At 38.1% G+C, this 23142-nt stretch overlaps 3 protein-coding genes across 5 annotated transcripts in view; 1 reads left to right on the forward strand and 2 right to left on the reverse strand.

Moving 5' to 3' along the window:
- Positions 1 to 327: 327 nt before the first annotated feature.
- LOC148068706 (cytochrome c-b) lies at positions 328 to 2317 on the reverse strand. Its single transcript, XM_087803946.1, has 3 exons — positions 2180 to 2317; positions 1482 to 1658; positions 328 to 752 (listed from the first exon to the last, which is right to left on the reverse strand). Exons 2-3 carry the CDS (start codon positions 1651 to 1653, stop codon positions 607 to 609), a joined length of 318 nt encoding a protein of 105 aa, XP_087660072.1. The 5' UTR covers positions 1654 to 1658; positions 2180 to 2317; the 3' UTR covers positions 328 to 606.
- Positions 2318 to 7737: 5420 nt separating this feature from the next.
- Positions 7738 to 9424, reverse strand: LOC148068707 (cytochrome c-b-like). 2 transcript variants are annotated; one of them, XM_087803947.1, is made up of 3 exons: positions 9323 to 9424; positions 8625 to 8801; positions 7738 to 8191 (listed from the first exon to the last, which is right to left on the reverse strand). In XM_087803947.1, exons 2-3 carry the CDS (start codon positions 8794 to 8796, stop codon positions 8046 to 8048), a joined length of 318 nt encoding a protein of 105 aa, XP_087660073.1. In that variant the 5' UTR covers positions 8797 to 8801; positions 9323 to 9424; the 3' UTR covers positions 7738 to 8045. The 2 variants fall into 2 exon arrangements, with proteins under 2 accessions (XP_087660073.1, XP_087660074.1); XM_087803948.1 differs by having other exon boundaries at positions 8625 to 8798; positions 9323 to 9377.
- A 3534-nt stretch (positions 9425 to 12958) lies between these two features.
- osbpl6 (oxysterol binding protein-like 6) overlaps positions 12959 to 23142 on the forward strand; it is a 33810-nt gene continuing 23626 nt past the window's right edge. For both annotated transcript variants that reach the window (XM_087803667.1, XM_087803668.1), the window contains exons 1-2: positions 12959 to 13214; positions 21475 to 21699. In XM_087803667.1, coding sequence (XP_087659793.1) covers positions 21562 to 21699 — 138 coding nt within the window. In that variant the 5' untranslated portion in view covers positions 12959 to 13214; positions 21475 to 21561. The remainder of the gene's footprint in view (positions 13215 to 21474; positions 21700 to 23142) is intronic.

Genomic DNA, 23142 nt, shown 5'->3' on the forward strand with positions numbered 1-23142 from the left:
GCTACTTTTATTTAAAATGTTTGATTTAAGCAACTGTTTTTGATTGAATAAACAAATGTACCCAAATAGAACTGAAGCATAACCCGAACCAAAAACATTCCATTTATCTGAAAACTAATGTATTCATCTGGAAAATATATTGGAATTCCAACTATGTCTTTTACTACGACATGAAAATAAATTAAATTAAAACCTCTTTTTTATTCCTCTCTAAAAGAGGCTCCCCCCCCCCCATCCACCTTTTGCCTTCTTCCCTTGCATTTAGAAGAGGAAACCTATTAAAGTCTTAACTTTAATATCGAACAAATATATGAAAATTAATAGAAATTATGTTCAGCATATTCTTTATTTAAAAAACCATTGACTAAAACAGTGACAGAACAGACATTCTGTTAAGACATTCATTCATTCTTACAAAGCAATCTAAACATGTTAAAGTTTTTAGAACATGGTTTGATGCTTTCAGTTGTCGTATTTTATATAATTTAATAACTTATGTTGTAAAAATAACCTTATGATACATGAAGATGTTTTCAGAGAGAAGCGTTCTCTCAACAGAGATACAGTTGTAATTCAGAGATGGTTCTTAAAGATCATAGAAACTCTTCATGATGTTGCCGATTTAAGATACGCGATGAGGTCGTTGCGCTCGCCCTTCTTCTTGATGCCAGCGAAAATCATCTTTGTTCCAGGAATGTACTTTTTAGGATTCTCAAGATAAACCATCAGGGTCTCCTCGCTCCAGATGATGCCTGAGGGACAAAAAATAAACATCTTTATGTTTGATGACATAAGACAGAAAAAATTAACTTATTAATTTGGCATCACTTTACATTAACACAAGATTTTTATTAAATCAGATTATATTTAAGATGTTTTTTTTTTAATAACGCTTACTGGTTTGCAATAATATTCATTTGTTGTTATTAATTACATTTTTTAATAATAGAAAAATTACTTTAAAAGCCTCAAATAAAAATAAAAAAAAAAGTGGAACTAGTCTTTTGAACGCTATGAAAACCATTTCTGATGCCATGAAGGTTAAAACATTTCATACAAGCATGTTTAAAAAAAAAAAAAAAAAAGTTTACTGCAAGCCACTTTTAGTTTAATAAAACACCAAGATGTAATTTGATGCATTTCATTTCAAAAGGCACCTTAAAAACACTCAGTCACTTTACAACTACTAGGTGTCACATAATAAAAATCTTTGCAATAAAACAAACTCAATAAAACAGATAAGAGTTGAATTGAAAGTCTTAAGTAAGCACGTTTATAATGATTTACCTGTGCTACCTTTGACTTTCCACTGAAGCGAATTACAAACCATTTTTTATAATCCATATTGCTCAATTTAACCTTTGTATAGTAAGTAATTTATATTTGTATAGGAACTTTCAAGTCATACAACTGTGCAACGAAAGTTAACATGCAGACAGGTGAAGGTCATTTAAGGTCAAGGGCCTGGAGTTGTGTCTCACCTTTGCTTTTGTTGGCGTCAGTATAGGAGAAGCCCTCAGCCTGTCCCGTTTTGCGTCCAAACAGGCCCCAGAGATTGGGCCCGACCTTGTGCTTCCCTCCCTTATCCACCGTGTGGCACTGGGAACACTTCTGGACGAACGACTTCTTCCCCTTTGCAATATCTCCAGACATGTCTTCTGTAAATAAAACAGATTATTTATTATGAATCCCTTTCTACTCTTAAATCATTTCTTTAACTCATTTCCACACCACCAGGGGGCGAAAGTGTACAGCTGTTGCACAATGAAAGTGACTCCCATATTGTTACAAAACCGTTGAAGCCACAAGATGGTCGTTGTGTAAAGATACGTTTACTCTCTACACTTTTAGTAAGATCGAAAACCCGATGAATAACTATTCGTCTCAGTATAACGAGTACATTGAAAGTAAAAGCAGTATATATACTCGATAGAATACGACAACATGTAGCGGAAATTATACCTCAAATCGATACTTGGAAAAAAACAACGTAAGTGTTTAAAAAAAAAATCGGGTTGAAATTGTCTTGACTACCATTTTATCTCAACCTGTGGTGAGAAGAAACCACGTTGTTAACCGGAACCGGCGTCGCTTCGACGGATAAAAAAAGTTGAAGGCAGATAAACAACTAAAAATTGTGACGTAATAGCATGTTTGATAAAAAAAAACGTCAACTCACCGTTTGTGGTTGTGCAGGTGTTGAGTAAGTTAACCTCGGACGCTCAGGTAACACTCGTGGTGTCTTTCTTCCGTTTCATACAACGTGTGTGATGAGTAACTCAAGTGGGCGTTGGTCAGCTGACCTGTGACGTCACCACTCGTTTCTCAGGAAGGTGACGCAACGAGAAAAAAAGGTGTAAATGCTTATATATCTACTGTATATGTTAATGTTAATGATGTTGAACATTGTTTAAGAAACAATTGATTATCACAACATGCTCCAGCGTTTCATTTATCGACTAATTTGTATTTTACGGTTAAATCGAGAAAACAGTATTTAAAGCAAAATATTTCTCAGCAGAGGATGCAGTGTGTCCTTAGTTCAAAGTGCAATTCAAAGTTCAATTTTTAAACAAAAACTAGGGTAAGGGAAATAACATAAATAACTAAATGAAATTGGTTTGAAGAAAATAAACCGTTTAAAAGGGCAAATTCATAATCGGATCAAATAATAACAACTCAGAGTGAAGGATGCTATTCCCAAAATATAAATACAAAGTCGAATACAAACAAATGGGAATAACACCCTAGTTTACACACTCTTGAACAAACAACTTAAATACAGGCTCACAGCCGTCAAAACTACAACAAAAGAAACAAAGCTAACAAAGGGCTAACAGGCCACACAAACTGTTGGGAATTTTAACACAAAGAGTTAACAATTAAAATTACTTAAGACAAGACAAAGTTAACTCACGAACCAGCGGAATAATCGAAGCTGCCAGCAAGGTTACCATGGAGGTCGACCACTTACACCAGCGACCATGATTATCTGGTCTCTTATATTACACTGGCATCAACTTCTAGCTTATACGGCCGAGAGGGATCGGGGGCTACAAGGACAGGCGCATGGCAGAGAAGTGACAACATTTTCAAAGGCAATTTGACATTCAGGAGTCCAGTTGAACTCAGTAAGGAATTAAGAGGATAAACAACAGTGGAGAAGTTACGACAGAAATGTAGGTAATAAACTAACGTTGCCAAAAACCTATGCAGCTCCCGACTGGTTTTTGGAGCCGGATACCGAGTGATAGCTTCTACCTTCCCTTCTACCCGTCGTATTTGGCCCTGACCCACGTGGCGTCCCAAGTAAATCACTGTGACAGTCCCAAACTCACACTTGGCTAGGTTGAGGGTAAAGGAAGCCTGGGCTAGACATGTGAATAGTTGCCTCATAACTTCCATTTGCTCATCATCACACAACCAGGTCATCCAAATATGCACAACACTTTGGGTTGTGACCCAGGAACTGGTTTACTAGGCGCTGGAAAGTGGCAGGAGCATTACAAAAGTCAAATGCCATAACATTGTACTGTAAACAAAAAATGATGCAAAAGCAGATATTTCAGATGCACGTTTTTGTCAGAGGGACTTGCCAATACCCTTTTAACACATCTAATTTATTTACATATTTTGCGTTCCCTACTCTATTCACACGGTTCTCCATCCTAGGTGGTAAAAAGGAAACCCTCCGTCTGTAACTAGCACTGCAACACTTTGAGGTATATATATTGGGTCTCGTTCTTTGCCATTGTATATACTGACCATAACCCACTCTTTTTCCTGTCCAGCGTCTAATGCAATAGACTTTCCTGGTTCATTTTTTCTTTAATATGGGCCATAAAAAAAGGGTCCGAGAACAAGTTTTCTGATGCCCTCGCAAAAGTGGAAAATAACTTTAAGAATTAGCTGTTATTTGGCGCAATGGGACAGCTTCCTGAAATCTAGTTGCAGCACACATAATTGTTAACAAATATTGGTTACCAGATTTTGACTTTGTTAGTGGGCCAACACAGTCAACAATGACATGTTCAAAGGGTTCCGTTACCGGTTTAGGGTGCAGTGGGGCACCGTTTTAAACCTGGCCAGAAGAAATGTTTCAACAGGAGCTGATGAGTTTTTCTAACACCAAGGTGTCCAGACCACTGGCTCATGTGCTAATGACAAGACTTGCGGTCTATAACAGCTTGGAATTACTATTTGGTTTACCGTATTACAATCTGAGCTATCAACACTGGAGGGTGACCACTTGCGCATCAGTATACCATTCTCCACAAAATAATAAAGGAATGTCCAGTACCTCCAAGAAGGTGTCACTTTGCCACCAGCTACATCATTTCTCATTAGCATGATAACATCTTTTATTGGCAACACTGGACACACGGCAACAAGAAAAGTCCCCGTTATTAAACTTAATAGAAATGGTGCATTGCCCGAGGGTTATAACCCATTTTAATACCACGCAACACTACACTATATCCACAGGAGGATTGCTCAGAGAACAGCAAAGCAGTAGCTCTAGTCAGTAGATACTCCCGTCAATGAAACAAAACCCTTGAAAAGAAATGGTCTCCATGTGGATTAAAACTCTTCTTATAGGTTGAGCTGGACGTTCCCGGTTCTTACGCCGGAGGGTCAAACAGTCTGCAATGACATGTCCAGAGCAGTGACAATAAAAACACTCCCGATTGTCCTTCTTGGGAATGGAGTTTTTAAAAATTAACTTAGGCCTTACAGCTTTAGGTTTCTCTTCTACGGAGGTGGTAGATTTGAGGATTAAAACAAATTCATCAGCTAGACAGGACTTAAATTCTTCCAAGAGAAGAAGTTCACGTAACAAATTAAAATAATTCACTTTACAAGCTATACATCATTTATCCATGAGAGTGGCTTTCTCCCGAGCGAACTCAATGTAATTTTGGATGACCATTTTCCTCTTTTCCCTAAAATGTCGGAGGTAAGCCTCAGGAATCATCTCATAAGCCTGTAAAATAGAAACTTTTACCTTCTCATAATCCAAGCTGTCTTCAAGGGGAAGGGCACCCACTATTTCATGAGCCTTTCCCTGAAGTCTACATTGCATTAACAGAGTCCAATCTTCGTGAGGCCACCACAACGCTTCAGCAATGCGTTCAAATGCTGCAAAGAGTCAACCTCACCTTCCCGAAACGTTGGCACCAAAGTCACGTACTTGGTGATGTCAAAGGTGTCGGTGGATGATCGAGGAGAACATTGAGACGCCATTTCACAATCACGAGGTGCTACCTGAGCCTGATATTGTATGGCTTTGTCAGCTTCAGTCTCAAGATTTCTAATTTCTAGCTGTCGGTCCTGAGCTTCGTTCCCCTCCTAGGCTTCAAGCTTAAGACGGGCCAGGCGTACGTTGAGCAGCGCTTCCTCCCGAGGGCTGGAACTCCGGTGCTGTGTCTCAAATCGCATACTAGCGTACTAAAAGTTAGTATTTTTAGTGCGTTAGTGCGTCTCAATTCTTAGTATGCCAATTTAGTGTGCCATGCACACTAAATTGGCATACTAACACGACCACAAAACTGAGCATGGACACTAACCACACTAAACAGCCGCCATCTTAGTGACATTTTAAACGGAAGTTACGTCATATATAAATGCATATATATGCATATATTTACAGGTGAATTTTCCGCAGCAGTAGAAGGATGAGACGTCTTCGCTGCTGATACCAGCTTAAATATCTCGCGATTATTTAGATTCACATATTTTTTCTTTATTTCTTTTTCCAAAGATGCAAAACGTGCTGCCAGCAGGTGACGATAGCGTTCAAACAGCTGGTTGAAACATCATTAAATAGAAGTAGAAGAAGAAGCTGTCATGTGATTTCCGGTTAGTGTGTAGCAGCAGTGTTTGATTTGAGACATACTGTGGAGAATTTGCATACTAGTTAGTACGTACACTATCCTGATGCATACTAACTTCTAGTATACTAAGAGTAGTATGCGATTTGAGACACAGCACTGGTACTACCCACACTGGTGGATTGGGCGCCATCATCGAACTCAACTGACACAGGAACTGCACCATAGTTGTCAGCCAAGCTGACCAAATCCATCTTGACCAGATGATCCACAACACAAGCTTTAAGCTCCTTTTTAATCATTTTTTCCGAGAGGACAAGGTGATAATAATTCGCCATTTGCGACATTCATCAATTTTATCAAGAGTGGGTCAACCCCAAACGTTTCCAAACTTCAATTATGTGTAGGCCCAGTCGCCATCTTTACTCACCAGTCAAACCAGATCCAACCAGTCAAGCACATATAGTTGAACCAATCAGGTGTCTGTAAACAGTAATCAATTAATTGTCAGTCAGGTGTTGCTTGTTTAAGCCGACACTTGATTGGTTAACTCATGTGTGCTTGACTGGTTGGAACAAAAACCTGCACCCTCTCGACCCATTTCTGCACCAGTTTGACACCCCTGGTGTAAATGATGTGTATTTCTCTATACATCTTCAGGAACAACCATTGCTCATTTATAGTTACACAAAATAATTTATAAGCCTAGTGTTTGGTTTTATCCATATCATTTACATTATTATTATTTTAATAAAAATGTTGTAATACATTTCCATATTTTGTTCACCGTCCAGTCCTCGTGTCAATGCTCCAGACCGGGTCTTGTCTCCCTCTCAGCGCGGGAGTTGCTGCAGGGCAGAGCTATTTGAGCGCGTCATCACAACCCGCATTCAAAGGCACGAGACAAACCCAGCACTTTATTAATATAACTTCCTATCAACTTCCGTCACATGCACTGACGCCATAACACGACACCAAACATGCGAAAGGGAAGTCACATTATTATTTTGATCTTTATCATTTTCATTCTTATTTGTTTAGTTTATACAATACTTTTAATGACTACAAACACTTAAACATTTTTTTCTGTAGTTTTGTTTTCAACTGAGCTTTGAAAAAAATCATTACTTTTCTTCACTAATATTTAAAAAATGTAGAAAAGTAAATTGTTCTCTATGATCTTTAGTGATTCCTCAACACAAACCTATTTTAACCTTTTTTTTTTTAAACAAGGAATGAATTGGCTTCAATCGTTTCTACTCAATAAGTAGGTGTAAAATAACCAACAATTAAATCGCTTTAAGGTTCAGCAACAAAATGTATGTCTGATACTCAATTGTGTTCATTTCACCATCTTACGCAACAATGCCCTTTCATCACTATTGTTGACACTAAGTCACAGGCTGGTTATGGCTGGTGCCAACTGCAGCAGACCGGAACATAAAGAACTGAATTTGGGACAAGAACGAGATGCATTTAAACTACGCCATTAGTCATGTTATGGCTAAAAAATAAGCATTTATGATACATTTTATAAAAAGCCAACACATCTGACCATTTAAAAGATGTTACATATTAAATTAATACTTTCATAACATCTATTTTGAACACGTCTACATGGAAGTTTAAATGACCTGTAACATTGCGTTTGTCTTTTTATACTAGATTATTTTTTACTACAATTAATTTTTTCAGAAGGTTGATTGCATTTTTATTTTTGAAAAAAATAAAAAATTGAAATATATTTAAATATCAAATACCCTCTATCCCCCCCCCTTCAACAGAATGGAAAACTCTACATGTCACAAAAGACAAATAACCTGTCAGGTTTTTTCATTCACCTTTTGAGTTTATTTCCACCTTTTACTATCCATTCTTACAGTTAGAAAAAAAGACAGTAAATAAATTCTCAGTCTTAATGTTTTTAATATTGGAAAAATATATGGAAAAGATTAAAAATGCTGTTCAAGATTAGATTTTTTCAATACAACGACTAAAATAACGACAGAACAGACATTCTGTTGAGACATTCACTCTCACAAAGCACAACATCTTAAAGCTTAGCACAAAGTTCCTTTTTTTCATATAAATTAATTTCACCCATGTTGAAAAAAAAAATAACCTTAAGAAACAGGATGTCTTCCGAGTGAAGAGTGCTCTCAACAGAGGTACAGTTGTAATTCAGAGATGGTGCGAAAAGATCATAGAAAATCTTCACGATGTTGCCGATTTAAGATACGCGATGAGGTCGTTGCGCTCGCCCTTCTTCTTGATGCCAGCGAAAATCATCTTTGTTCCAGGAATGTACTTTTTGGGATTCTCAAGATAAACCATCAGGGTCTCCTCGCTCCAGGTGATGCCTGAGGGACAAAAATAAACATGTTAGAAAAGCAGAAGAACATCATCTATTCTGGGATTTAACAGTAATTACAGGAAGTATCCTCATGCGAGGTTAGACAAACTAATTCTGATACACTGAGATACGTACAATAGAGATACTGACTCTTTCAAGAATCAAGACACATCTTAAGACATTTTTATTTGTGAAGGCTTTTCCTTGGTTTTCTGGAACTCTTGTGTCGATCTCAGTTTTATCTTGACCTTTAAAGTAAATATTTTAGTAAGTATTGTTTTGATTGTTTAAGCGCTTTGTGACCCTGGTCTGGAAAAGCGCTATATAAATACAAAATACTAATTACTTACAATTGGTTAATCGTTCATATAGATATTAGACACAGACGTTTGATGTCATTTAAGGTCAAGAGTCTAGAGTTACAACCAGTCGTGTCTCACCTTTGCTTTTGTTGGCGTCAGTATAGGAGAAGCCCTCAGCCTGTCCTGTTTTGCGTCCAAACAGCCCCCAGAGATTGGGCCCCACCTTGTGCTTCCCTCCTTTATCCACCGTGTGGCACTGGGAACACTTCTGGACGAACGACTTCTTCCCCTTTGCAATATCTCCAGACATGTCTTCTGTAAATAAGCAACACGTACAGAACATTAATCTCTTCTTTCTCAAATAATTATTCGACAAATTCATGTCCACACCACAAGGGGGCGGTGGTTTTTACAACGGTTGCACAATGAAACTGACTCCCATAATGTAACAAAACCGTTGAATCCAGAAGATGTTCGTTGTGTAAAGTTATTTAAACACTTTCTCAATAAAATGTAATACAACCGGTTAACTACACGAGTGAACTCACTGTAACGAGTAAATACTAAACAGTCTAAGTAGACTATGGCTGAATACTAAAATATAACATCATGTAGCGCATACAATAACTCAAATATATGCTTAGAAAAAACATAAGTGCGAATAGAATCGGTTTGAAATGGTCTCTATGACCCTTTTCTCTCAAGCCTGTGATGAGAAGAAACCACGTTGTCAACCGGAACCGGCGTCGCTTCGACGGATTCAAAAGTTGAAGAAAGAAGAGAAACAACTAAACACTGCAGTTTAATAGAATATTTTAAAGAAAAGGGAAACTTACCGTTTGTGGCTGAGCAGGTATTAAGTAACTTTTTGTAGGACGATCAGGTGAGACTCTCAATGTCGCCTCCTTTCATAAAACGTGTAGCGAGAGTAACTCAAGTACACGTCATTAGTCAGCTGACCTCTGACGTCACCGATACTTGCTCATGAAGGTGAAACAAGGTCCAGGAGGACGCAAAAAAGAAAAAAAATACAAGGATGACGCTGTATACTATAACATTATATTTTTGATCAAATGAAACACGATGTTTAACATAATTATAGAAAGTGTGTTATTAACCTAAATAAAAACGTGCTCCAGTGGTTACGTTCATTGACTATTTTATAGTGATTCATTATAAATCTAACTTGGTAATATTTTATAAGAATTAATAACAACATGTAATTTATTACAGGAAAAATACGTTTGAAATAATCTTCTTGGGATATCCAGCAGAGGGTGCAGTCTTCCCTTTAGCTAAAAGTAAGTTTCTTATTTTAAACAAGACCCCCCCACGGGTAACCTAAGGTAACACAGGTTCTACGAAAAGAACACTTGGGCTCCGTCCAGCCTCCTTATAAACAAGGAGAAGGTGATCCGGCCTTACTTCTGTGAAGAGAGGAATTCCTCGTGGAATAATCGTGGCAAAACACGATTATCATGGTATTATCAGTGTAGGCCTCGATCTATTTGCTGCTGATAACACCATCACTTTGAGTTACGATGCAACTTGACTCAATCGACCTCTGCGCTCTGTGACGGCCACACAGTCTTCAAGGATGTGACTGTGGCTCAAACACACACACACACACACACACACACACACACACACACACACACACACACACACACACACACACCCACACACACACAAAGCATGACGTTCACTTGCCGTAGTAGAGATTCCTCACACCATGCACGCACAACATTCTAGATCAATATTAATTTGTAGATCACTTGCCATCCTTCAGCTTGTCTTCTCACCAAATCAGGAGGTTTCTGGCCCAGGGAAAATTGAGCCTTAGCATCTACGAGGTAGAGCCTCAAGGATTAACCAATAGAGCGAAGGACAATGATATAGAACTGGTATCTGAAAGGTGAGTTAACCAAAGGCAGATGCCAACTCGGGAGTATGTTGTCTCCTTGAGCAAAAATCGCACATCAATTTAGAATCAATATCATTTTAATTTTCTTTACAGATTGTCTATAAGAAGGCCCAACTTTCTAGCTACGTGTTATAAATGTTGTCATCCTCCACTCCAAGATGCAGTAAATCCCTCATCATGAAGATGCTCTGTTTTGAGTTGTACCCCATCTTAAATCTCAGCAAACGAGAGGTTCGAAGAGTGAATGCAAGTTCAACATAATGCCCCCCCACCCAGATTTGTTTATGTGAGTTCCTTGGAGATGGGTACTTCCTGGATTCATGATGCGCCATGACAAACCTAAATGCCGGACCAAACACATCAGAGTTTGTGTAGTTGGGGTCAACAAGATTTAATCTCCAGAAAAACTAATCATTTTCATTATCATTAAAGTAAATAAATAAAAAGAGCTTTGTGGCGAAACCTCACATGTAAAATGAGTAAAATGGAGGTCAGAGTTCAATTTAAGAGATACTCTAATCAATACTTTTGTTTCCCTTTATGACAATATTTTTTTTCCCAAGATTAAATTGAGATATTTATCCATTTACAACCAGTTGTACTAAAAGTCACTTAAGAATAAGGTTTTTGTCATGAACGCTTCCAAAAATTGGGCTATGATATTACTTTTGTATTGTCATTACTTTATTATGACACTAGAAATAACCATTACTTACTATTTACTTACTTATACTTACTTACTACACTGCGGAAAACTGATAAGAAACTGTTTCCTTCAACTGCGAAAAATCTCATAGGAAAATGTTGTCACAACATGATCTGGAGCTTATAATCCATACGTTTGTGTCTTCTTGTTTAAATTCAATTCAATTCAATTTTATTTAAAGTGTCTTACCATAACAAAGTTATCTCAAGACACTATACAGTTGAAATAAGACTACAGTTGATTAAGGAAAAATAGATCCCAGCAATTCAACAAAGAGCAAGAAACAAAACACTGTACAGTGAGACTATTGTAACAGTTTGTTTTCATGTCTTAACAAGAAGGATCTGTCTCGCCTGCAGTTAATACAAAACTCTGCAGCGAGAATTCTGACCCGCTCTAGTAGAAAAACGTACATTTCTCCGATCCTTCAAACTCTTTATTGGCTTCCAGTTTCTTTTAGGATCAACTTTAAAATTCTGGTTCTTACTCTCAGATCTATTCATGGTCAGGCTCCTCCTTACATCACTGATCTGATCCAGCCTTACACCCCAGCTCTGGCTCTGAGGTCTGTGGATCAGAATCTATTGATGGTTCCTGAACACTGTTCAGGACCAGAGGAGAGAAATCCTTCCAGACTGTTGCTCCTAAGCTTTGGAACGATCTTCCTGTCCCTCTGTGTTTGATGGATCTACTGACTCCTTCAAGAAACATCTTAAGACATTTTTATTTGTACAGGCTTTTCCCTGAATTTCTGGAACTGTGTTGTTCTCTGTGTTATCTTGACTTTTTTCAGTATATATTTTATTGATTATTGTTTTGATTGTTTAAGCGCTTTATGACCCTGGTCTGGAAAAGTGCTCTATAAATATAAATTACTTACTTACTTACTTACTATGCTAGGCGCTGCAGAATGGCCGCCTTGGTGCTTGGTTCTATTTTTCTTTTGCTTATTTTGGGTGTTATTTTATTTCATTCTTATTTTCTGTACTGATACCAGAAAAAAACAAAACATATGTTGTGTTTACAACACTGGCAATAAAAGATTATTTGCAAGTAGTAAGTTTAACATCTGCAAGAAGCTCCTCTGCATGTTCTACCAGTCTGTGGTGGCCAGTGTCTTGTTCTATGCTGTGGTGGGTTGGGGTGGGAATGTGTCCAAAAGGAGTGTCAACAGGTTGGACAGATTGATCAGAAAGGCTGGCTCTGTGGTTGGCATGAAGCTAGACTCACTGGTGACAGTTGCTGAGAGGAGATCATTGAACAAACTACTGTCCATCATGGATGATGACAGTCATCCTCTTAACACTGTCATCAGTGAGCAGAGAAACAGAATGAGTGCACGAATGCTCCTCCCCAGATGCAACACTAATAGACTCAAGGACTCATTCATTCCTTGGGCTATTAAATTGTACAATTCTGAGTTTGGGGGCAGGAGTGGAGTAAAATCTATGTTAATCTTTGTATCCTTTGTCTTTGTTATTTTTCTTTGATCTATGTTCTTTATCTTTATCTTTAGACTTAGATTGTATCATAATTGATGTAAAAATTGCTGTATTTGCTGTGGATAATTTGGAATAAAAACAATCAATAAAGTTATACCTTATATCTTTCTCCTTGCACTTTATTTTCTTCCAACTGCGCTGTTGTGAAAGTGTGTTTCCCCTCTGGGGATGAATAAAGCCTTTCTATTCTTTCTATTCTTTCTATTCTTTCTATTCTAACCTAACCTAACCTAAGTAGCAAAGTAATCCAGTTCCATGTTTTGCTCTCAGTCCGCTCCTCTAGCCCCTGTGCTCCATCCCGGGTCGTGCCTCTCTCTCGGAGCGGGACTTGCTGCAGGGAGGAGCTACAGCCGAGCCGAGCGGAGCATCACAACCCGCATTCAAGGCACCAGGCAAACACAGCACTTTTTCCACTTTCCACTATGTTCTAGTTTCCGTGCAAGACACCTCTGTTCCGAAGCGGGGGCTCTGGTCTATTTTCGACGCGGACACCGATGGAGGCTTCCTGTCGCTGAGGACGAGAGGAGGAGAGAGGAGCCGCTCGATCGTTCCTGCGCCAAGAACTGTAAAGACATGATCATGATGCTGCTGATGTGGTAAGAAACTCAACCTTCTCTCCATCCCGCCTCATGACAGAGCCCGGACACACATTTACAAATACACACCGTGACGTTTCATTACAGCTACTTATTTTTTCATGTATGGCCTCTTGTCCATCCCATCATCCTCTTCACATCCGGAGTGAAGCAGCCAGACGTGACCAGCTAGTAGCCCCTGACTCGGTTAGCTTGGCTAGTCACTGTGTGTACAAACAAAACTGGGGTTATTGACAATAATAAACTGTTTATGTATCTCTTCCCTGTCGTCAATGCGCCACAACTTGTCATTTAAACACAGCATTTCACAATTTTTTCCTCAAATCCGATCCATACTATGTGCTCCTGATCCCACAACCTTCCCACGTCACCAGTATGGAACTCCAGGCAGAATGTTATGGTTCTGGGAAACTTGTGTGACTTGAAAAAATGTGTCCTCTAAATCTCTGCATCTTTCCTCATTCCACTGAAGGTCAAACTGTGACTATGCATTTTATAACAGCCCTGTCTGACATGAGTCACATTATACAGGTGGAAAGTTTACTCAAAAACACATCTTGTTTATAATGTCATTAAAAGTGTCCTTAAGCTAATGTTTACTGGTATTATTTACGGGTATTAGACTATTATTTAATTCACATCACCTCTTATTATATAGTAGTTAGTATCTAATCATGACACTGCTCTTCTTGCAATTATTTTTACATTTTTGATTAGATTAACCTTAGGTTTATACACTTCAGCTTAAAAAAAACATTTACAAAAAGGGCCAAACATGTTTAACATAATCCAAGTCACAGGTCAAACAAACCTTTGAACAGGAGTGGACAAAAGTATCTAAAAACACAAAGAGAATGAAGTCCTCAACCAAGTTACATTTTTTTAATCGATATTATTAGTTGCCTTTTTTAAGCATTTTAAAGGTTGTTGATAGCAACAGCTTATAGGGCCAGCAGGTGAAAATAGTGTTCTCCGAAACTTACTTTCTCAATACACAATAGTAGCAACAGTAGCTGTAAGATCTTTCACATTTTCCTTAGATTTCCAGATGAAAATTCAGGTTACAAGTGGAATTTCACTAAGCAATTCCTCAAATCATTATTTTCTCTGATAAAATATATATATATATTTTTTAAAAAGCTAATTGAAAAAAATAGGTTGAGTCTTTGGTGGATTTTAAAACTCAACAATACAATAATAACTTAGCATTGTGAAGTTGTCTACTGTTGGTTTATTCAAGAGATACATTCTAAATAAAGTAAACACCTAAGCCATCTCTACCGTAATGATGTAATGCAGGAAAAGACAAATCGGTGCTGCCCAGTAACCGTTGTTAAGAAGCGGGCCAACTTAAAAATAGACGTGTGGCTCACTGCCTCCAGATGTCCGACAGGATTTCCAACCATTTATCCTCCTTTAGTCCACCTGCTAGAACGCAAACCCCTGAGATCGATATGCATTATTCGTCAGTTGTAAATTCAGACAATACACGTCTTTGAAGATCCAGTAATCTGATCTTGGGACATGAGTCTGCGTTTGTTGGTCCCCTTCAATTATGCAACACAGGAGGGAGAGCAGCAGGTTTGGTCCACTGGCGGCAGCAGGTCGATAACGTGATGCAGTAGATTGGCTAAGATGTGGTGGAAACACACACAGGAAGGTATATTGTGGCGGTTAAATACACGGGCGTAGGTATAGATCGTTACACGTGAGGCATAAAGTTAGGGGCTAATTGTCTGGGTGTCAAAAGTGGTTACACACTATACGGCGGCACAGTACAAAGACAAACCAATGTCACTTGGCTTTACTGATGTTTAAACAATGATGTTTACTCATCATGTCCTTGTTGTCCTCTGTGTTCTTGAAATACAAACTTATTTTCTTAGGAACTCCTTCTGAGAAAGTGAAGTCATTATCCAAGAAGGCTTTAAAGGTCTCTTTTCTTGTCAACAGATTCTACTTATAGTCCATAAGGGACAGTGTATTTGTACTAGAAGACATGAACAAGAGAACTGTACTTCCACGATCGTAAATTTTGTTGAATTGTAAAAATTAAAACAATATGATAGCCCATCACTCCACTGCCGTTAGATATTTGCATAGGTAGGTAGGTAAAGTAGGGAGGGTAGGTAGGTATGTACATTAGGTAATCTAGGTAGTAGGGCTGTGTATTTGAGAATCTGACAATACGATATCTATCACTATACATGTGTGACAATACAATCTATTGCCAACAACAATGTAATGTTTCTTTTAAAAACACATTTTCAGCTTTCAATACAAAAATAAGTGTGCATATACTTTCTCTAATAAAACGTAAAATTGCTTTTAGGGAAGTACTTCTCAATATATTACCAAAAAACTAAAACTATATTAACAATGAAATGCATTAACATTCTCAAAAAACCTGGAGCAACATGCAATATCCAGGATCTGTCAGTGTTTAATACTTTAACTTAAAGCCAAATTGAGTCCAAACATCAGCTTTAAAAGATGCTGAAGCCTGTTGTATCATTTATTTTCCAGTCATTGCTGCCGTTTCAGCAACTTGTGGCCAGATGTTTAGTTGCACCACACAAATGAATATGTTGTGAATATTTCAGTTTTGTTGTAAAATATAGCATCTAATGATTGTCTTTTATACACACACTATTGAAATAAAAAACATAAAATAGGTATTTTACCCTACCCACATACCTACTTGGTAGATACGTGGGTAGGTAAGTAGGCAGGGACAGTAATAACAGTAGGTAGGTCGGTACAGTAGCTACAGTAGGTTAGTAGGTAGGTAGATAGGTTGGTAGCTATGATGTAAGTACATAGTTAACATAATAATTTGAGGTAGCGTAAGGGTTAAAATAAATGAAAATAGTGATAAGGTCTTACTTTTGGCTGGATAGAACTCCATCATATAATGTTGGGTAAGTCTCAAGTGTAAAACCGTTCAACAGACGGATGTATTTGTCACTCACTACTTCCAAACAAGCCGGAGTGTGCTTTAGTTAAAATTAAATGCAGTATGCAATACTTATGAACACTGTGCTATTGTTTTAAAAGTGTTGCTGCAATGTCAGAAAATGGGAAGTGAATCTGCTTTTTGCTTATCTTGACTTGTTGTGGAGACACTTATGTCCACTAAATACTTGTTTTTATATAACGTCTTTATTCTTGATTACAAAACAGTGTTTAGAGATTATCATCATAAACTTTTTTTGACTTTATTTAGAAAGGTAATATGTATTGGCACAAATACTTTATTTGTTCTCCTCAGAGGTTGAAGTGTCTATTGATCTCCTGATGGATTCATCTATTGATTTCCAATCAATTTTGTGAGGAACAAATGAAGGCCGGGAACTGATTTCCAGCTTCAGCGTCACACATTAATTACCCCAGAGTCTTGACCCGGCCTCGCTGCTGAAAATAACATGTGACCGAAGAGAAGGATCCTGGTGTCGAAAGATGATGCGTCCGTGACTCCTTCCTCTTTTTTCAGCGTCACCCCTTTTCGTGGGGTTGCAGGTTTATCAACCGACTCCGATGCTGTTCGTTTCCTTTCCATCGACCACATGCTTTTCCTTCCACGCTGAGCTCATGAAGATCCTTCTGGCTTCCTCTTCGCTGGCACGATCAGCTTCCACCATGGCTTGTTGACTGTTTGCCAAACGCTCCTCTGTGCTGCCCGAGAAAGTCTATCACAGACATCTTCATCTTCCATCACAAAATGTGTCCCCTCAGATTCAATATGTTCTTCATTACTTCTCATATTTTATTGTAGATTTTTTGAAAATACATGCCAAAAAGCTGGTTTGCCGACTTCCATCACACTCATTTGACCAAGTCTCCAATGTTTTAACATGTTCAAAGCCCCCGAGTAGATAAATAAATCCATTAATATTCACATTAGTCAGTATAAAGGAGGGATTATATTAGGTCCCTAGACGCCGCTAAAAAAAATAACCGAAAGTTATTATGAAGATTAGCAGCCTACTGTCTTAATACATGCCATTGAAATTTAGAAAAAATATTGACCATTTTGAATGAATAATGTTTATATCTTCAAATGTTCAAAAAGCGACAATAACTAGAAAAGCACTCAGAGAGCGCAGACCTCTATTCTTCCGCTATTCTTGATAGGATGTTGACCAGGTGTGCCAGGGTTGCCCGTAGCAATGTTCTTTAGCAACCCTCATACAAAACAGAAAGATTTAAACACACGTGTCACATACATTTTTTTTATTAAGTCATTTTTTTTCTCTTGAAAAGTTCCTGAAAGCAGCATCACTTTCTTTTAATATAATTATTCAAAGGATAAGGATAAAGATTCCTGGATCCAGATGATTATTTAGAAAAAAAAATAAAACCTAGAAAACACAAATTATGTTCTTTGTCCTATGATCCACATGCTCTGACCATTTCATTGGATTATGTTCTGAACTTTTGCAGTTATTTTGGTAGATGCATATGTGGTTATTATATCACCAAGAGGCTGCAAAATATTAAACAAGATCAAGTTCCACTTCAGTGCAGTTACCTTTTCTCTCTACCTTTGATAGAATTCGTTCTCACGAAGCAGCTTTTATTCCCGCAGTGAGACACTCTTGTCTTCTTCACCATGCTACATCCCACTCACTATGAGACACAATCCATTGATGGCCTTCCTTGTCGTCATGGTAACACTGCAAACCGGTATTTTAGGTGAATAGAAAAGGACATCTGTCTTGCTTGCTTATCCTAACCAGCTGTTGCGTCAAAGTGTTTCGATGTTTTTAAGTTTGACTGAAATGATATATTATAATAATAGTATATGTTGATACTAAGAACCTCAGTGTGAATGGATGTATTCTCTGAAAATGATGTTGTTTATTCTGTTTTTGATTAGTAGGTAATTAGTAAAAGCCCTCAGAGCTTGTCTTTAACCTTGGTCAGTTGTTCTTCTATTTTTGGACAGTTGTGTGACCGTGGTGTTAATAAGGCATCCAGAACATCTTCGGCCTGTTTACGGTTGTTGTCGTACGAGCCGCTCAGGTGATGAGCGAGTGTCACTTCTGCATCGCTCTGACAGAGGTTGTGTCGCCCTTCCGCTCACAGACCATCATCATGAAACCTGGATTTAAAAGATTAGGCTCATGATTTATCAAGTCGTGAGCAGAGACATGAAAACACCGCAGTCAAGTCGATATGAGCGTGAAACAGACAGAAATACCTCGCCGTCCTGCCACTTCTCAGATTTAAAGACCCGGTTTATTTACAGCGTGACTGTTGGATGCCTGTTGCTTAAACCTAAACACAGAATGCTATTTTGAAGAACTGTTTTGAAAATAGTGTAATCCGACTCTACTCTTCTGCTCTCTTGTTCCGGCTAGAGGTCTGGGTGGGTTGATAACATGGTAAGAAGACTTCAATAATAGATTATTGCGTGAGTGCTGTGGTGTTCCAGGCTTGGGTTGAACATTCAATAGAAGAAACACAAACAGTAAGAAATAAACAGTAGTTAGGGCTGTCAGACCTTTATCTTTGTGAGGAAAATACTGTACAACACTGTCTCTTCAGTCCAAAACGAAACAGTTCTCCCCAACTCTGTCTCCACATGTCCCTCGGATCCTGTCCTTTAATATGTATTTAAAATACTTTTGAGAAGCTAGGTGATTATAGACAGAAAGCTAAATATAAAGCTGAAAACCAAAAAACTAATATATATCTTTGCAAGATATAAAATAGTTCATGTCAAAATGTATTAATTTATTTTTTATAATGGATAATTCTGAGAGTAATATTCCTTCATTCGTTCGTTTTTTGATCTCTTATACCCGAGGGGTTGATGGGGTCTGGAGTATATCTATAGTATTTCTTTTGGCGAGAGGCTGGGGACACCCTGAACACGTCGCCAATCTGACCTTTCACCCATTCTACCTTTGTATGTTTTTGTACTGTGGGAGGAAACCGGAGTACAAGGCGATCACTCTAACAACTGCGCCACCTTATTTAACTATAGCTAGTGCAAAAGTGTAAATATGTTCATGATTTGGTAAAAAAAAAACTGAAAGGGAAGGGGATAAAACAAAAACTAAGTTATTTAAAGATAAATAATAATGATATTGAAAATATTTCTGCAGTTGAATAAAGATATTTAAATAATACTGAAAGTTGACCATCAATTCTGTTTTAATATCATTACAGGAACTTTATTGAACACAGAGGGCCACATGTTGCCAACATCCTTTTAATCTGTTAAATGCATCTAAGATATAACTTTTCTGTCTTTCTCTGTCGTTACAAATCGAAACGGCTGGAGTGTGATGATGAGCTGGAAAGGAAGAAGAAAGGGCCTGCTGGGATGATGGCTGAAATTAAAATAGAAAAATTATTGATTTTTTTTGTTGTTGTGCTCATTATCTTGTGCACTTGAAGAAACATGAAGATCAAGTTTTGAATAATTCAATGATGCAGAGACGGCTGTGTGAGCGAAAGGTCCAGCATAATGAAAAGCTTATTTGGTAAGTCAGCCTTTATGAAAATAATCTTTCAGAATGCACACTACAAACATCAAAACCTGCCATCTCCGTATTTCACACAGTTTTCCTGGTGGGAAAATAATTGATGTAAGATTTCTCTGAAAGCCCACATGATGCCTGGAGTCAGTTGATCTTTGTTGACCGTGGCGGGGTTATGCCGAGAGCGTTCATCTTTTTTCAGATCATGGTGTTTATCTTTGACGTTTTATCCTTCAACACTTTGAAGGCCAGACTGTGAAAATAATTGATACATTAATTCAGTCTAAGGTTGGGGAACTGGACCAGATCTAATGCATTAATGCTTACAGTTGAACGTTTATATAAAGCTATGAACTGCTATGAGTTAAAAATAAACTGTCATTACAATCATTGAAAGAAACACTTGTTCACTTGTTCTAAACTGAGTTCAGAGAAAACTCAGTTTGGTTCTCTTGAATCGTTTTTTTTGTTGAGTTCTTATGGATGGATGGATGAGTGGACGGACTGACGGATGGATTAATAGATCAATGTAAAGATGGATGATTGGATAATGTGATGAATGGATAGATGGATGATTGGATAATGTGATGGATGGATGGATGGATGGATGGATGGATGGATGGATGGATGGATGGATGGATGGATGGATGGATGGATGGATGGATGGATGGATGGATGGATGGATGGATGGATGGACCGATGGACCGATGGATGGAAGGACCGATGGATGTATGGATTAATAGATCAATGTAAAGATGGATTATTGGATAATGTGATGAATGGATAGATGGATGATTGGAAAATGTGATGGATGGATGGATGGATGGATGGATGGATGGATGGATGGATGGTTGGATGCACCGATGGACCGATGGATGGAAGGACCGATGGATGTATGGATTAATAGATCAATGTAAAGATGGATTATTGGATAATGTGATGAATGGATAGATGGATGATTGGATAATGTGATGGATGGATGGATGGATGGATGGATGGATGGATGGATGGATGGATGGATGGATGGATGGATGGATGGATGGATGGATGGATGGATGGTTGGATGGATGGATGGTTAGATGGACCGATGGATGGAAGGACCGATGGATGTATGGATTAATAGATAAATGTAAAGATGGATGATTGGATAATGTGATGAATGGATAGATGGATGATTGGATAATGTGATGAATGGATAGATAGATGATTGGATAATGTGATGGATGGATGGATGGATGGATTAATAGTTCAATGTAAAGATGGATGATTGGATAATGTGATGAATGGATAGATGGATGATTGGATGACAGAATAGATGTTGGACTAGAATTTATTATTAAAAAATGGGAAAATATAATTATTGAAATAGCAGCAAATATTATCAAATGTGTCTTCCAGATGTGAGTGATTCGTCTTCATAAGTGGATGATTGCATATATATTCCACACCATGAAGGTGAACTTCAGAGAAGAGACGAACTCTCAAGAATAAACTTTTACTCCCCGTTGTTACTCGAGAGCTCTCTTTGATGGCAGGAACTGTTCCTTTTAAAATAAGCTAAATGAGTCAGCAGTAACTCCTACAGAGGTGAGTAAGCTCCACGAGTTCTTGCCAGTTTAACAGTCTGTGCTTAAACTTTCTGGAGGTTTTTACGAGAACAGAGAGTCCGTGTACTTGGTCACTGCTGCCAAAGAGGAATGTCAGTTTTTGGGGTAAAGTGGAGCTGTAAATTCCAGCGGGAACATGACGTTTATTTTTTTGTCTTCCAGACGAGCAGGAACGTCTTGATCGAGCAGAAGATTCAGATGCCGCTTCAGCGCTGAGGGAGGTCAACAACGCCCACCAGCGCCCCCACCATGTCGTACCAACACCGAGGCCCACAAAGCCGCACCATGAGCTCTGAGGAGAGGAGCTCCACGCCGATGAGCAAGACCGCCACACCGGTCCACAAGAGCGCCTCTTCCTCCTCCTCTTCGCAGCGCGACAGCCGGCAGGTAAACATGACCGTCATGGAGGTCGATATCGGTCGTCATGACTTTACTTTACGCAACATGGGGCCCTTGGACAGTATTTACGTGGCTCTTATGGGACTAGGTAACATCTTTTGAATCATTCATCATTTGATTTTGCATCCCTTTGTATAATTTATTAAGAAACCAACTCTAAATAGAATATTCTGTTTTTAGTCTTTTTTATTTGAGTGTTTTGGGAGTTTTTCCACTTATAATTTGAAAGTATTTAAATGTATATCAAATTTCTGAATAGAATCTGACTTCTATTTTTTTCCCAATTCTTTTGTACTTTTTCCATCAAAATTAGGCTGTTCTTTGTTGTCCATCCTTTTAGCCTGACAGCCCTTCACTAAATCACAATAGTCGCTTAAGAAGTACGATTTCTTTTGGCAGGAATCAAGAGGTGAAGGTGATTGGAAGAAGTATAGTACAACGTTTGAAAGTTTGTAGCACAAAATCCACAATAAAAGACCTTAAGTGGTATGTGTGGGAATTCATCATCTTAACAGTCTCCAGCTTGTACACTCATCATCTAATGAGATCCATTAGAGAACATAACCAATGAGGTGTTTAAACTTAACCCTGTGAGTGTCCTTATCTAACTGCGATCCTGTGTCTCCGAAACTGGACGCCAAAACTGGGATCTATGACATCACGTGTTTTCCATTGACATCACCTGTTGAATATTTCATGAAGGCACCATGGAGGGTCATAGGAAAGGAATCAGGCCGCAGCTGATGATGACTTATCAATTTTAAACGTTGTTGTTTTTTATGATTTGCTACTTCTTAACATAGATCAATTGTGCATAATCGTTCAATCTGCCGAAATTGTAAGAAAGAGCCAAAAAAATCAATTCCCATTTCATATAGAGAATGAGTCAAATCATAGTTCTGAGAGAGCCACAAAGTTTGCCTTATCATGTTCTTGAATTTTGTCAGTGATTAAGACGAGCATCTATGCTTCAAACACCCATTAAGAGGCCTGTGAAAAATTCATGTGGCAGCCTCCACTGATAAATGATGCAGGAAGATAGTGTACCTGACAGTGATCCAAGTACTCAAGATATTCACGTGTGGTTAGTCCGTAATCTGGATTATTCTTCTTAAACCTTTCCAAGATGTATTCCAACATTACTGTGAGTAAGATAGTGAGTACTATACCCCTATTATTTATCACTTTATACAATCAACTCAAAAAACATAAAAAACAATCTTTAAATAAAAAACATTTTTTCGTAACAATTCCTAATGTTGAGGCTTCAATAAAAGATGTTTTTAAGCGTTTTTTTTTTTTTTTATTTTTTTTAAGAATATGAAGAAAAGGACCAGTGCGCTCCACTCGCTACATTAAAATGGATATACAACTTTGCCTATAACTCTAAAAAGGAACAGAGTACTCTGTAAAATAATCCCAACCCTCTTT

Source organism: Callionymus lyra, chromosome 12, assembly GCF_982586985.1.
Source record: "Callionymus lyra chromosome 12, fCalLyr1.hap1.1, whole genome shotgun sequence".
Classification (NCBI taxonomy): domain Eukaryota; kingdom Metazoa; phylum Chordata; class Actinopteri; order Syngnathiformes; family Callionymidae; genus Callionymus; species Callionymus lyra.